General features: G+C 34.6%; 1 protein-coding gene across 4 annotated transcripts in view; it reads left to right on the plus strand.

Moving 5' to 3' along the window:
- The window catches only part of LOC120624201 (RNA-binding protein Musashi homolog Rbp6), a 692918-nt gene that overhangs the window by 549944 nt on the left and 130103 nt on the right, over positions 1-12871 (plus strand). For all 4 annotated transcript variants that reach the window (XM_039890595.1, XM_039890597.1, XM_039890596.1 and 1 more), the window contains exon 7: positions 1093-1141. In XM_039890595.1, the coding sequence (XP_039746529.1) occupies positions 1093-1141 (49 nt within the window). The remainder of the gene's footprint in view (positions 1-1092; positions 1142-12871) is intronic.

Genomic DNA, 12871 nt, shown 5'->3' on the forward strand with positions numbered 1-12871 from the left:
TCATGGGTAGTAAGATGACTGATGAATATTTTTATGAATAATATACATGAATACTTAAAATAGACAGATAAATGATACACTGATAAACATTCATGTTCATCACACAAACATCTTCCAATTGTGGGAATCGAACCCACGCCCATGGACTCAGAAAGCAGGGTCGCAGCCCACTGCGCCAGTCGGCCGTCGAAATAGATATGCCGTTGAATTTAGTAAAAATGCATCACAAAAATTGTTTTCATCATTCCGAAAGCTGCAAAAGTTTACGTGTGTCGATATGAAAATTTTTATACGCCGCAAAAAAGGGTTATCCCGTCACGGGTGTCCAAACAAAGGCATAACAATTCCCGGTTAAACAAATCACCTCTAAACAAACATTTCTACAGGTAAGAATAATTCAGCAAAAGGTCACCTGTTACGGGTATTCGACATCGATCATCGGGAGTACGTTGTAGCGGGGCCTCCGCGTAATGTTGCCCTAGGGAGAGGCCGATGCTGGCGACTCCGGCCAGACAAAACCCTCGGGCCGGATTGTCATACTAAACTTGCCCGCTTTTTACAAAAATACAGTCCACATGAAGGGCATCGCTCATCCTTGGGGTATTCAACATCTCACGCGCTATGCTGAAAGTTTAATCCAACTTTTTAATTGTGATTTCGCGCACATATCATTTGGCGAAATGTGGCACGTTTGCAGTATGAATTTTAGAACGCAATTTCGTACAATAAAGAATGTATTGCCTTTGCGAGCGGGGAGATTTAAAAACGTAACAATGAGCCGAATTCGGTGGCACTCGGGTCCAAACACAGGCGGTGACAGCGCATCTCTGCTCGCGTGTATTGTTCGTGTCCTAACCGCCGACTTTCCATTTATTTCTCTATGAATACGTTATTACCTGCTCGCCCCCGCTTATCAAAGTTTATTTGCAGCGTGTGGTTTACTCTGTACCGGTGCTTATTCGTTATTACAGCGCCCGAGTGTTTTATTGCTGGGGCGGGGTTCAAATCGCGCACGACGCCCTTGTTTTTCGCTATTTTTCCTCACGGATCTTTTGAAGGATTTGAACTTTATTTTATGTATTTTTGTTACAGATCGAGGACGCCATGTTAATGTTCGACAAACAAACTAATAGGCACAGAGGTAAGTCCATAATTATAAGAACATTATTAAATCATATGAGTACTACAAAAGGAGCTACTTTAATATTTCAGGAAAAAAGAATACCATAGACAATGATACATTATTTAAAAATTACAAATCCTTTAGCAATAAGGATATATATTAAATAATTAATATTTATATAAGACATTTAATATTTTCGCAAGCTATTACGATATCCAAATATGAACTTGCTATAAATTTCTTTCGCTATAGGATTATTACGAAATCGCTTGTAACTCGTTAGAAAGGACACGTACGGATAGGTTTTTGTCGCCATGCTTCCTTCCAAACTACTTGGTTTGCATGTCTCATAAGGAAATAACAATATAATTTTTGTGCACGATTCGGCTCATTTCACTAGTCGTCTTTGCCGCAAAGATGCTGGTTAACTAGCAACGAATAAATACAGGCGCCGACCCTCGCTAAATCTCGTCAAGCTTTAGAAGAACCGTCTAGCCTATCGAATGATCTTTTTTATCAACGTATACTGATAGAAAGGAAAAGGCATCGAAGCTCTAGTAAAAATGGTTGCATCACAGCTCCAGAGTATCGAAGCGAAACGGAGTTTCGAGGCAAAGTCGCCTCTAAATAGGTTCACCGTTTTGATATTGTATTCTCTCCCTCGTGTTACGACTATTCTCGACTAATAAATAACAAATCGACGCCCGAATAAAATATATGGTTTCTTTGTAAAGATTTCTTGCTATTGGGCACGAGCAATAGTCAAAAAGTTCGTGTAAAATTGGGCTCCCATTTCACTTATTTTTTTATGAATTCCCTTGTTATTATAGTGCCTACTCGAACTTATAAACATATTACACATTTAATTATTAATAATATGTAAGTACATCTCATAATTGCGAAGAAACATTTTTTCTTGCAAACAAATTTTGCGTCAAAACTACTATAATCAGAGAGTTGTATATTGTAGAATCAGTTGCTTTCATTATCCGTACAACGCGTAAGATTTTAATTAAAATCCACGAATTCGTATCAAGGGCGGCCATCTTTTGTTGGCAACGAAGGTTCACTTGTAGCAGTTACACCAAATATAATGTGAAATTTACTTTTGTAATCCCCATTACACAAAAACAGGTTGACCCAAATATTCAAGCTCGGTGAAATATCGTTGTGCTGTCATTTATGCAAGTTCGCAAAAACGAATCCTATTTCATTATGCGACAAGGGAAAACCGACACTGTTATGATCGCTGTAAGAAATAAAACATCTTATCCTCAATTCAAGTTTCACGCCCTTTGCGTGTCTTTAGGATGATATTTGAGGTCCCTCACTCTGTAATTAGACAAACAAAGAAATCAATATTTTGTTATAAATCTTTACGATAAGAAAGCGTCAATATTATAACTATAATATATTTTTATGCATTATAATAATGTTTATATTTCTGAGATATTTATATCAATAAAAATCTCATATATTCCTTTATGGGAAAATTGCCTAGCTGAAATTAAACTTCGCCAACTGTTTTTATTCGCAATGTAAGAAATGAATGCGATAAAAAAATAAAAACCCATTAAATAAAAACTATAGTAATGCAGCAAGATAAAGAGGCCGTTTTAATACACGAAAAATACAAAATGCGTCTCTAATATTGGCGCCGGTTATTATCCCCAAAACGTAATCAGTTGGGTCGGGTTATCCTGGCTAGTAATGTAAAAATATCCCCTGTTTATTTGTATCAGAGTTGGGGCTAGAGGCAACCCAAACGCATATACTGTCTGAATATGAATGCAAACTGCCCCGGCGAACGGTCGGAATGGCGAAAATCAAATTAGGTATGGCGTGAATACTTTACGGCGACGTCGGGAAAAAAATTGAAATCAAATATTCATTGACTTTCAACCGGATAATCCGGGCCGCAGCCATTTCAATACATTTTATTATCTATTTTTCGCGGCCCCCGCCTTCGTGACCCCAAGACGACTCCTGCCCATTTGAATTATTAATTCCGAAAATCAAATCATGTAGGCGCGGAATGGTATTGCCCTGTTTACTCGTTTTGTATTATTTTTTTCACTTCCATTTTACTTGTGTAATAAATTCTAATAGGATAGGATATTAAAAAGTTTTCGAAAACATTTGGGAAAAAAATTACATCAAGCTGTTTTAATTAATGCTTTGAAATCTTTAATTTCATGTTATATTAAAATATGGTTTATCGTTAGTGCAAATATTAAGTAAAGTAATAAAAAGCAGTCGCTGATTAGTTCATAGCAAACTCAACCAGGCGAAGTTAATAGTCGAAAAGAAAAAAATATCACCAAAAAGTTTCAATTAACAAATTTCATGCTAAAATTATTGCAGTTCCTGCATAGTTACTTAAATACTAATAATATAATGTAAATAACGATTATAAGGATTAGCAATAATAACGATTATAACATTAGATGATGTACGTTATCTCCAACTTCACTGTGAATTCATATTTATTGATCAATGCGTAGGTAGTACCTACAATACAATATTATTAAATATGCATTAAACATATTAAAGTACCTACATAAGCATGTAGGTACTTTAATATTTCTTGAACTTTTCCATTCACAATTTTCGATGAGATAATGCTTATTAGGCTATAAAACTCATATTGAATTTGGGGGCTTAAATTAAATGGCGATTTTTTATATAAAGCTGTTGAAAAATAAAAAACCTTTTAACCTTTCCAGTACATTAAATATGCGCGAATAATGCGTTTAATAGCACCCTTTACTTTTATTTACGACCTTTGCCTGTTGAAAAAAATAATTAACGATGTCCCCTTGCAAAGTTTTCATTGTTTTGCCTTTAATAATTTATTTTAAAGTAAATTTTTTTTGAATACCTGTAAACTCAATGTACTTTATAATTAAATAAATTAATATAAAAGCTGGAGTCTGCAGGCGATTTATTACTGTGTATTTTAATTGATATTTAATTGAATAACTACAAAGAATACAATAATCTTTCGATGGGGGCAGATAATTCTAAGATTAATAGCATGCTATTTAAACATTTGTATAATTTACATAAAATAAGTATGAAATTATTGCAGCACATTAATGAGATGAAACTTCCATCTCTAAAAATATTCAGATATTAAAAAATAGGATTACAGACTAAAGTAAAGTATGTAAAGAGTGTGTAACTATTAACTAGCCTCATATATAAAAAACAACACGCAAAAAAGTTACAAAAATATCGTTATAACACCATTGAGTTACAGAGATGAGTTATAGTTCCGTCCAGATGTAGCGCTTTATCTTAGGTTCCTAGTATGTGAATAGGAGCTAGCTCTTGAGAGTGCAAAAACTTGTGATTTTCGAAAACAGTAAACCTTCACCACTACACTTTATTTTGTTTTTAATAGTGCTACACCAATATCTTTCTTACATACACAACAAACAGCTAAAATCTCCAATTTAATATTTTACTCCCGTTTTCCTACAGTTTTCCAGCTTTATTCACGTTTATTTAGCTAGACTCGAGCCGAATTATATTACACAAGCATAATATGATGACACGTAAGGCTCGGTCTATAAATATTAAAGAAAAAAATACGTGCGGAACCAATCTCGGTGGGGTGGATTCCACTCGGCCAAGGGGCTCACGCACGCCGTAGGGACGACTGCGTGTTCCAGTACAGTGTAAATTTGTCTGCATAAGAACAGTTTTATCTATATTTCATTCGGCTTTCGCGTTTGAAGGCCATTGCGTGATTCGTATATCGTTGAATAGCGTTATACGAGCTATATATGAATAACAAATAAAAAAACAATAAAGCTACATAGCCTTCTATAATAAATGTGCGTTCTAATTCAAACAGGATTTTTTTCCTATTTGGACAGTTAATAACTGTGAATAGCGCATTCAAACATGTAAAGCTTACATTACTAGTTGTACCTGTATTTGTTACAGTACTAGTTATATCCTCAAGACTTCCATAATAAGCTGGCTATCAAAAATAAGTATAATTTTTCTAGTAATAGTAGAGTTTTTTTTGACAAAGCTCGTCCCGGGATTTACTACTGCCATTCTTATTTCTGCCGTCAAGTAGCTGTGCTGTATTCGGGTCTGAAGAGCGTGGTTGCCGGTGTAATAACAAGCTTATGAGGCTTCAAAATGCCTGAGGTTGATAGACACAGGATTATCTTTTGTATGTAATATACGCATATTATATAACACATAGTTGTCGTTTTTGACGCAATAAAACACATACAATTTACTCATTGAACTCATGCACCGCCGTTGATTACTATGCGGCTAACCACTGTTACAGTGTATGTGTATATTTTAAATCAATTTCCTTGTAGAGACAACGTTTTGGCATTATGCCTCACACCCTGATGACCCGACCTGATACCTCAATACCATTGGAGGACCTAAATAAACTCTATACAAAATGACTATTGCTTTTCCGGTCCCCGAGTAAACTCACTATTTCCTAGATTTTTCAAAAGTAAGATTCAATGTACAAAACACTTCAATTCACTATTTTTGTACATGTCGAGGCAATTCTTACACTCCTAAGCTTCTAGAGAACTGGCGATGCTATCGCACAATTACTTTGCAGGCCATTTCGATCTCTATTTACCATGATATAAGGTTCTTTGGTCCTAGTTTTGTGGAATTCTAAATGTGTACTCACCGACTGCTAAGTGGCAGCACGTGGCAGTCTCCTATGGGAACGTTAAGAGTCTGGGCTTAGATGCATCTTGTGGGGAACCAGCCCTTGTTAATATTATGTCTATTACTATTAATTTACTGTATAACAACGTTTATTTCGTAGTCACTACGTAGATTGCTACCATAAGCGTTAGTAATAGCGATTTGATTTAAAGAACTTATACATCTTGAAGATTTGTCTGTTGCATCACAATTAATGCATCTATTTTTTTAACTTTCATTTCTCATTAACATTTTGGTCAAACTAACAACATTAAAAATACATAAAGATTAGGTTTTCTAGTTAAGTATAATTAAAAGAAAAATCAGGCTTTTACCTAAATCAGATATAATATTGACATAACACGATATTAGGTATATTAAGTAAGTAAATTAAGTCATAAACCAGAAAGCTTGGGTATCATATAAATAAGTTTTGTTTTTGTCAACCTTCCTGAGGCAGTATTGTGAATTTTTTGCTTTGTAACGATTGTATTTCGATTTCGACTGCCGGATTTCCTGCGAACCCACTTTAGGTACCAGAAAATCTATATCACGAAGCGACTAAGAATTTCAGTACGCTAAATTATTGTTTATAATCCAATTAGGGGATTTAATACAGTGTATGGATAAAATACAAAAAGGTACCATCATTTCTCACCAACCGGTTTTGATCTTTGGATAACGTTTTTGGCAGTAGTAGAGCTTTTTGTCACAGAGCTCGTCCGGGCAAGTACCTACTACCGCCATCTTGATTTCTGCCAGCAAGCTGCATTGTTTTATTTTGTTCGTTTCCGTTCTGAAGGGAGTGGTTACCGGTGTAATTTCAGACCCATGTTTATAGGTGATGTTTTCCATTTACCACCAGTTGGGCCATAGGTTTAACCCATGTTACCACCAGAATTACGGCTTGAGATACGATGGGTCTGCAGAGATTTTACCTTGCCTTGATCAAGCTTCCATTTGGAATTACAGGCTGCAATTTCGGTAACATGACATTTCGCCATTTTAGTCAATGCATGTACCGATGTCGGTAACAAGTACTACAAGAGTGGATGCAAAAAGTACATTTCTATAATTGCAACCAGTATTTATTATTCACGAGTAAGTATTTACCGGGAACGACATATCGCGATTACGCTTCCATAACGGAACCGAGAGTGCAAAGTTGCATCGATACGATATCGAGTTCCGCTCAAGCGAAACTCTCGTGGGACGTCGCGGTTGAGGATGCATCGTACAGTGTAGAGAGCGTACAACGAGATGTATATAAGATAAACTTGAATCCAACACTCACGGGATTATACCGTAATCAGTGGTGTTAAAGACAGTTTTTGGGGTTCCTCGCCTTACTGAGACATAATTGAGGAGAATACGAGTATGAATGAGTTTTATATTTTTAGTATCATTAAATTTAATACAATATTAGCTACAATGTAAAAGTTAGTTTTTGAATCATCATCATGATTATATCAACCCATTACTGGTACACTACAGGACACGGGTCTTCTGCCACACTGAGAAATTTTGAGTCCGTAGTTAGTTAAAAAGTGTCCACCACGTTAGACCAGTCTAGTGGTGGACACTTTTTGGATAGTAGGTACAATTAATATGTAGAGAGTTTTTGTTATGCATACAGACACTAGCTGGCCTATATTATTATAATTTGAATGTTATAATAATGTTATAAATTCAAATATGAATAGCGACTTTTTTAACGAAAATGCAAATAAATTATAGGTTTAAGCGCTTTGTCTGTAAAGGCATATTTAGATTTATTAATTTATATTATTATAGAAGTATTAATTTTTTACTAAAATAACTATCTGAAACAGTCGAGGCTTTGCACAGTTTTATTTATATATATTTTATTAACTTGGTTATAAATAACTGGTAGAATACATTTTAGCATTCGTACCTTTTCATTGAATTTTATTAACAGAAGTACAATTAAGTGCAAAGCCTCGACTGTTTCAGATAGTTATTTTAGTAAAAAATTAATACTTCTATAATAATGCTAAAATTGCTAAAATGTATTCTACCAGTTATTTATAACCAACTTAATAAAATATATAAAAATAAAATAATAGACAGTTTTATTTATATAAATAACCTTTGTACACTGAGTTTTAGATTAAAAAAACGTTAAAGACATCATTAAATTTGTGACACATGTGTACGGTACCGCGAGCTCATCAACTATAAGCACACAACTCGATTAATAACATCCATAAAGGCCTGTATTCGTTTATCTCATAACCTTTATTTAAATATTAACTAGTTCCCAGCAGTATCTCCCTATTGCAATAAGTCTATTTACACGTTAGTATAACGTTAGTGGGAGACTCGGGTCCCCGGAGGGAGCGGCGAGAAGTGGTATAGAAAATACTGGGAAGCATTTTAACACGTCTCTGTTTTCCGTTAGATATCTCCTAGCCTTATGCGAAACTGTCCGCTTGTGTATGTATGGGTATTACCTTGGGGGTTTACGCGCACGATGGTGGAATAAACGTTAAATATTGTCGGAGGTAACAATGTTGAGAGTCGCTTAGATTGTTAGGAGGAGAATTCTTATAAGTATTTTAACATAATGTGGAATATTGAATAACGAAATACGAGCAGGTTAGATATATCTAGCTAATAATAATGCCTAACTAATATTTTGATAAAATGAAGGCCTTAAACTTTGAATTTATAGTTATTTCAAAAAATTAAGTAATTGTTTCAAAAGACACTGATCTGTTTTCTTTTTTACATAAGAAAGAATTACCACATCGTACCGATATTCTTGTGTTAAACCATTCGCCAACATAAATGCCTCTCAAAGATCGGATGGCAATAAATCGAACCAGGAATTGAACGTCAATGAAGCATTAAGAAGCCCGGCACTTTAACAATACATATTAAAGAATGTGTTTCATCAAATCACTTCCTAAAGCTTACCCACAAAGAGGGGGATGGTTAAAAAATTGTGAGTGCGGGAAATGACATAGTGGAAATCTATTCACGGCCTCCTTACTCGGTAAATAGACTGGCAACAATTGAAAAGTCATCCATTCTTAGACCGGGGAATATTGAGTGCAGCCTTATATTGTCAGGTTTTCGAACAATAAACAGGGCACTCGCCCGACAAATAAGTCCATGGTGTTGTAATTATGGAGGCATTGGTTCGTTCGCTTTGTGCCGTTTAACGACTTCTTTCATTGTTATTACTTATATGCTTCAGGCGTGCAACTAATAACTAGTCGATATCCAAACAATAATTTTCAACTTGAATAGAAACCTGATTACCCTTAGTTATTGTGTATTCCAAAGTTAATTGTGTTCCTTTTTTTATTTCATTCAAACTTACGCATATTAATGCGTGTAATATTATGTAGGTATACAAGTTGTTTAGTTAGTAAAAAGAAAACTAATATTTATATCAGTAACTGTACACGGCAGATCAGAATACAGTCACCGACCTTCCCCTTCACCACCATCACCAAATGGAAAGATTTCAATATAACATAACAAGGAGATACATTTAATCCTCGAAAAGGACAAAGAATACCTTTAAGTCCAAGAAAACAGACGGTTATCGTATTATTTAAAAAGAAATGCTAGAAAAAGCAGGAGATATAAATAAATATTTGTGTCCTTAGCGTACGTTATATTGCTTAAGTTGTTAAGAAGTAATCGCATTCGATTAAAATAAGCACTTAAAGTTTTTTAACAGCACTTAGTAGTTCTAATGTATTCAAAAATAGAATATAAGTGCCTAGAACTATATGGGCAGTATATGAACAGAAATCTAATCTGAAATCAAAGTACCCAATGATTTAGTGTCACCAAGGATATAGACAAATATATTGATTAATATTAATAACAAATATAATTTACAAAAATTGGCACATTTTCAAAGTCTTTTTTAAATTTCACTGTACGAACTAATCTTATTCGTGCACTCACTCTATAAAAACAAAAATAGGATTAGAACATCGTTCATAAATTCCTTTAATGTTTTTGAACTTGCCACAAACTAACTTACACGGCTGTTTGGCTTATATTAAAGGATTCCTAGCATTATTTATCTCAAAGCATCTCACTACGCACCCCTTTATTAACCGTCTTAATTGCTAAGGCCAAGTTAATTACGCCCGGTAAAACTTAGCGTCTAAAGATCCGTTAATTCAGTATAACGTCGTGAAAATCCTTTTATGTCATTTATCTGCAAAATCATTTCTGCGGTAACTTTAGCCTGGACCTACGTTCCCCTGTGGATTATCGCCCGGGTTGTGGGGCCATTCCAAATGGTACCCCAACTTTTTTATAATAAAATTATGGAAAAATCTCCCGCTACTTAGAACAATTACTTTTATTTATGACCCTTATAATTTAATGTCAAAAGCAATGTCGCTACTAGGGATAAGGATATTGTCATCCTTATTGGATTTTCATAATATAGTATCTATTGGAAACTTTGTAAAACTTTACTGCTGGTTTGAACTTCAGCGTGGGGCTGGAAGGAGTTTCCATTTTTTGTCAGGTTAATTTATTTTGAACAGGGAATTATAAGCAAATGGACGTTTTTAATTTTCACTTAGTCGATAAAAATGCCATTTTATTCACGTAATAAATCCAATTTAATTATCTTTTGCGCTGATATTTTTTGATATCATTGGCCATTTTGGGTTTTTATTGATGTTGAGTAGGCACTTTTTCAATATTACTAATATGCAGAGTATATTAAGAAGCAATTTAATATTTTCGCTTTTCATTACATATAATTTTTATATCTAAATTTAAAAAATATATATCATCACCACAATAAAAAATATTCTGATTCAGATTGATGAAATAAGTTTAATTAAATTTTTCCCAAAGAGTATCATGTATTGTTCTTTGGAACTATCTTACTTAACAGAGTTGTCAATTACTTAGGTCATTCTAAGAATGCATAGTTGAGCTGGGATATAGACTGGCAGATAATTGTACTAATATAATAAAGAAATACTATGAAACATTGTATCGGTATCCCGCCGATATTGCGGTAAATGTTTGCGACAGTAAGTTTACTTTATAAACTGAAGCCCAGATATCTATCTCCTATTCAAAGAAACAAAGTACAAGTTGTGGAAACAATACAAATAATCCTCTTGTATTCAATCTCTGGATATGACACTAAAAATATCATATGATTGTGTTTAAAAGCAACCTTATATAAGATGCTATCTAAAAATGAACAAACTGTCTAGCATTAAAAAAAATTAAATCGGATATCTTTTTTGATGTTTTCATTTTCAAAGTACGACCAACTACTCGTAAATCACTACCAATTTTCCGTTTAGTATATGCATTTTCTTAAAGGACTCAAAATAATTGTTTCATAAGGAGTGAAGCGGTGATATCCCAGTGGCTAAAAGCTCAACTTAGCTTTCGAGGGCCGAGTTCGAATCCCAGTACGCACCTCTGACCCGATTTCTGTGCGTTTTAAATAATTAAATGTCACTTGGTTAAACGGTATAGGTAAACAACGTGAGCAAAACCTGCATTCCTGAGAGTTCTTCCATAATGTTCTCAAAGGTGTGTGGAGTCCACCAATCCGCACTGGGCCAGCCTGGTGGACCACGGCCTTAATCCCTTCTCATTGTGGCAGGAGACCCGTGCCCTGGCGTGTGCCGGTAATTGGTTGATATGATGAAGTATTCTATTTTTTGTAACTTAAATGGAGATAAAATGCTTAATATTTTATTCAATGAAGTCGTTAATTTTTTTATATGTTTAAGAAATATTTACTCATAAAAACATCCTATTCTATAGCTTTTATACATAAACTCATGGGTTTTGTCATTGGAAACTGTGTAATATAAAGATGAACGAGTTTTGTTTTGAAGCATGTAGAGCTTATCTCGAGAAATGTTGGCCTTTGTTGTTTGTACAATGAAATGCAGGTGAATAAAGGCCCATCTCATTACTGTGCTGACCACATCTAAGCAATCTAAGTGCGCTTCTGTTGAACACAACGTAAGTTACTGTGGTTTTAAGCGTATGCGAATTGGTCTGGTTAATTTAGAAGTAACTTTAGCACGGGTTTTTGGGGTAGCTTTTGATATTATGTAATTTGAAAGCGGAAACAAATATTTTTATAGCTTCTACATCATGAGATTGTTGAATGGTAATTAAATTTCGGTTAAACTAATACATCTAAATGTGTTATTGTGGCATCATTTTCGCTGGAGACCTACCCTACATAGGCAAGTATTGTGACATCCGAATGCAATTAGACATCAATTAAATTGTAGAAACCGAGGTGTTTTAATACAACTGCCATTCGCCTAACAGGTTAGGCCGCTGCAATCTAGACCTAACTACTGATCTACGGATAGACTGTATCGTAACTTACCACCAGGTGAAATTGCAGTCAAGGGCTAACTGGTGGTGAAATAAAAACTCAACATACCTTTGGCGAAAGAGTAGAAATAATAATTATTATCTATATATAAAAGACCATTGCCGTTCATCTGTCTGCCAAAAACTAAAAAATGGCCTAATCAAATTTTTTTTTTGTCTAGATTGTTTCTAAAAGGGTAGCTTATATTTGGAAAAACACAAAGAAACAGTCGAAAAATAACACAATCGTTTGTATGGGAAGTTCTACTTCAGGTCAAATTCAATAGATGGCGTTATTCCGGTGGTAGGAAGATCATCCTGTCATCTAGTCCTTACTCATGATTAAAGCATCATCACTAATCCAAGCGATTTCTGTATTTTGTCTACCTCCCTAGGCCATAATTGGTAGGTACTATAGGTAAAGGTAGTGCCGTAATACGGCATTGTTAATTCGAATGAAGATTAAAAATTATCACAATAAATAAATTACTTTTCGGAGTTATTTATCGTATGAATGCGAATGCCGCTGTAATTGCGGTTATGAATTAATCGAACCCTTTAAATTGACATTCCATTGCGACGACTCGTGCCTCAAATCGGGTGCCGCGCGGGCTTCGGCACAATTGTAATCAGTCTAATATGTTGAACAGTAGGTCCATCTCATTACCATGGGCG

The sequence above is a fragment of the Pararge aegeria genome, chromosome 6 (genome assembly GCF_905163445.1).
Source record: "Pararge aegeria chromosome 6, ilParAegt1.1, whole genome shotgun sequence".
NCBI classification, from domain to species: Eukaryota; Metazoa; Arthropoda; class Insecta; order Lepidoptera; family Nymphalidae; genus Pararge; species Pararge aegeria.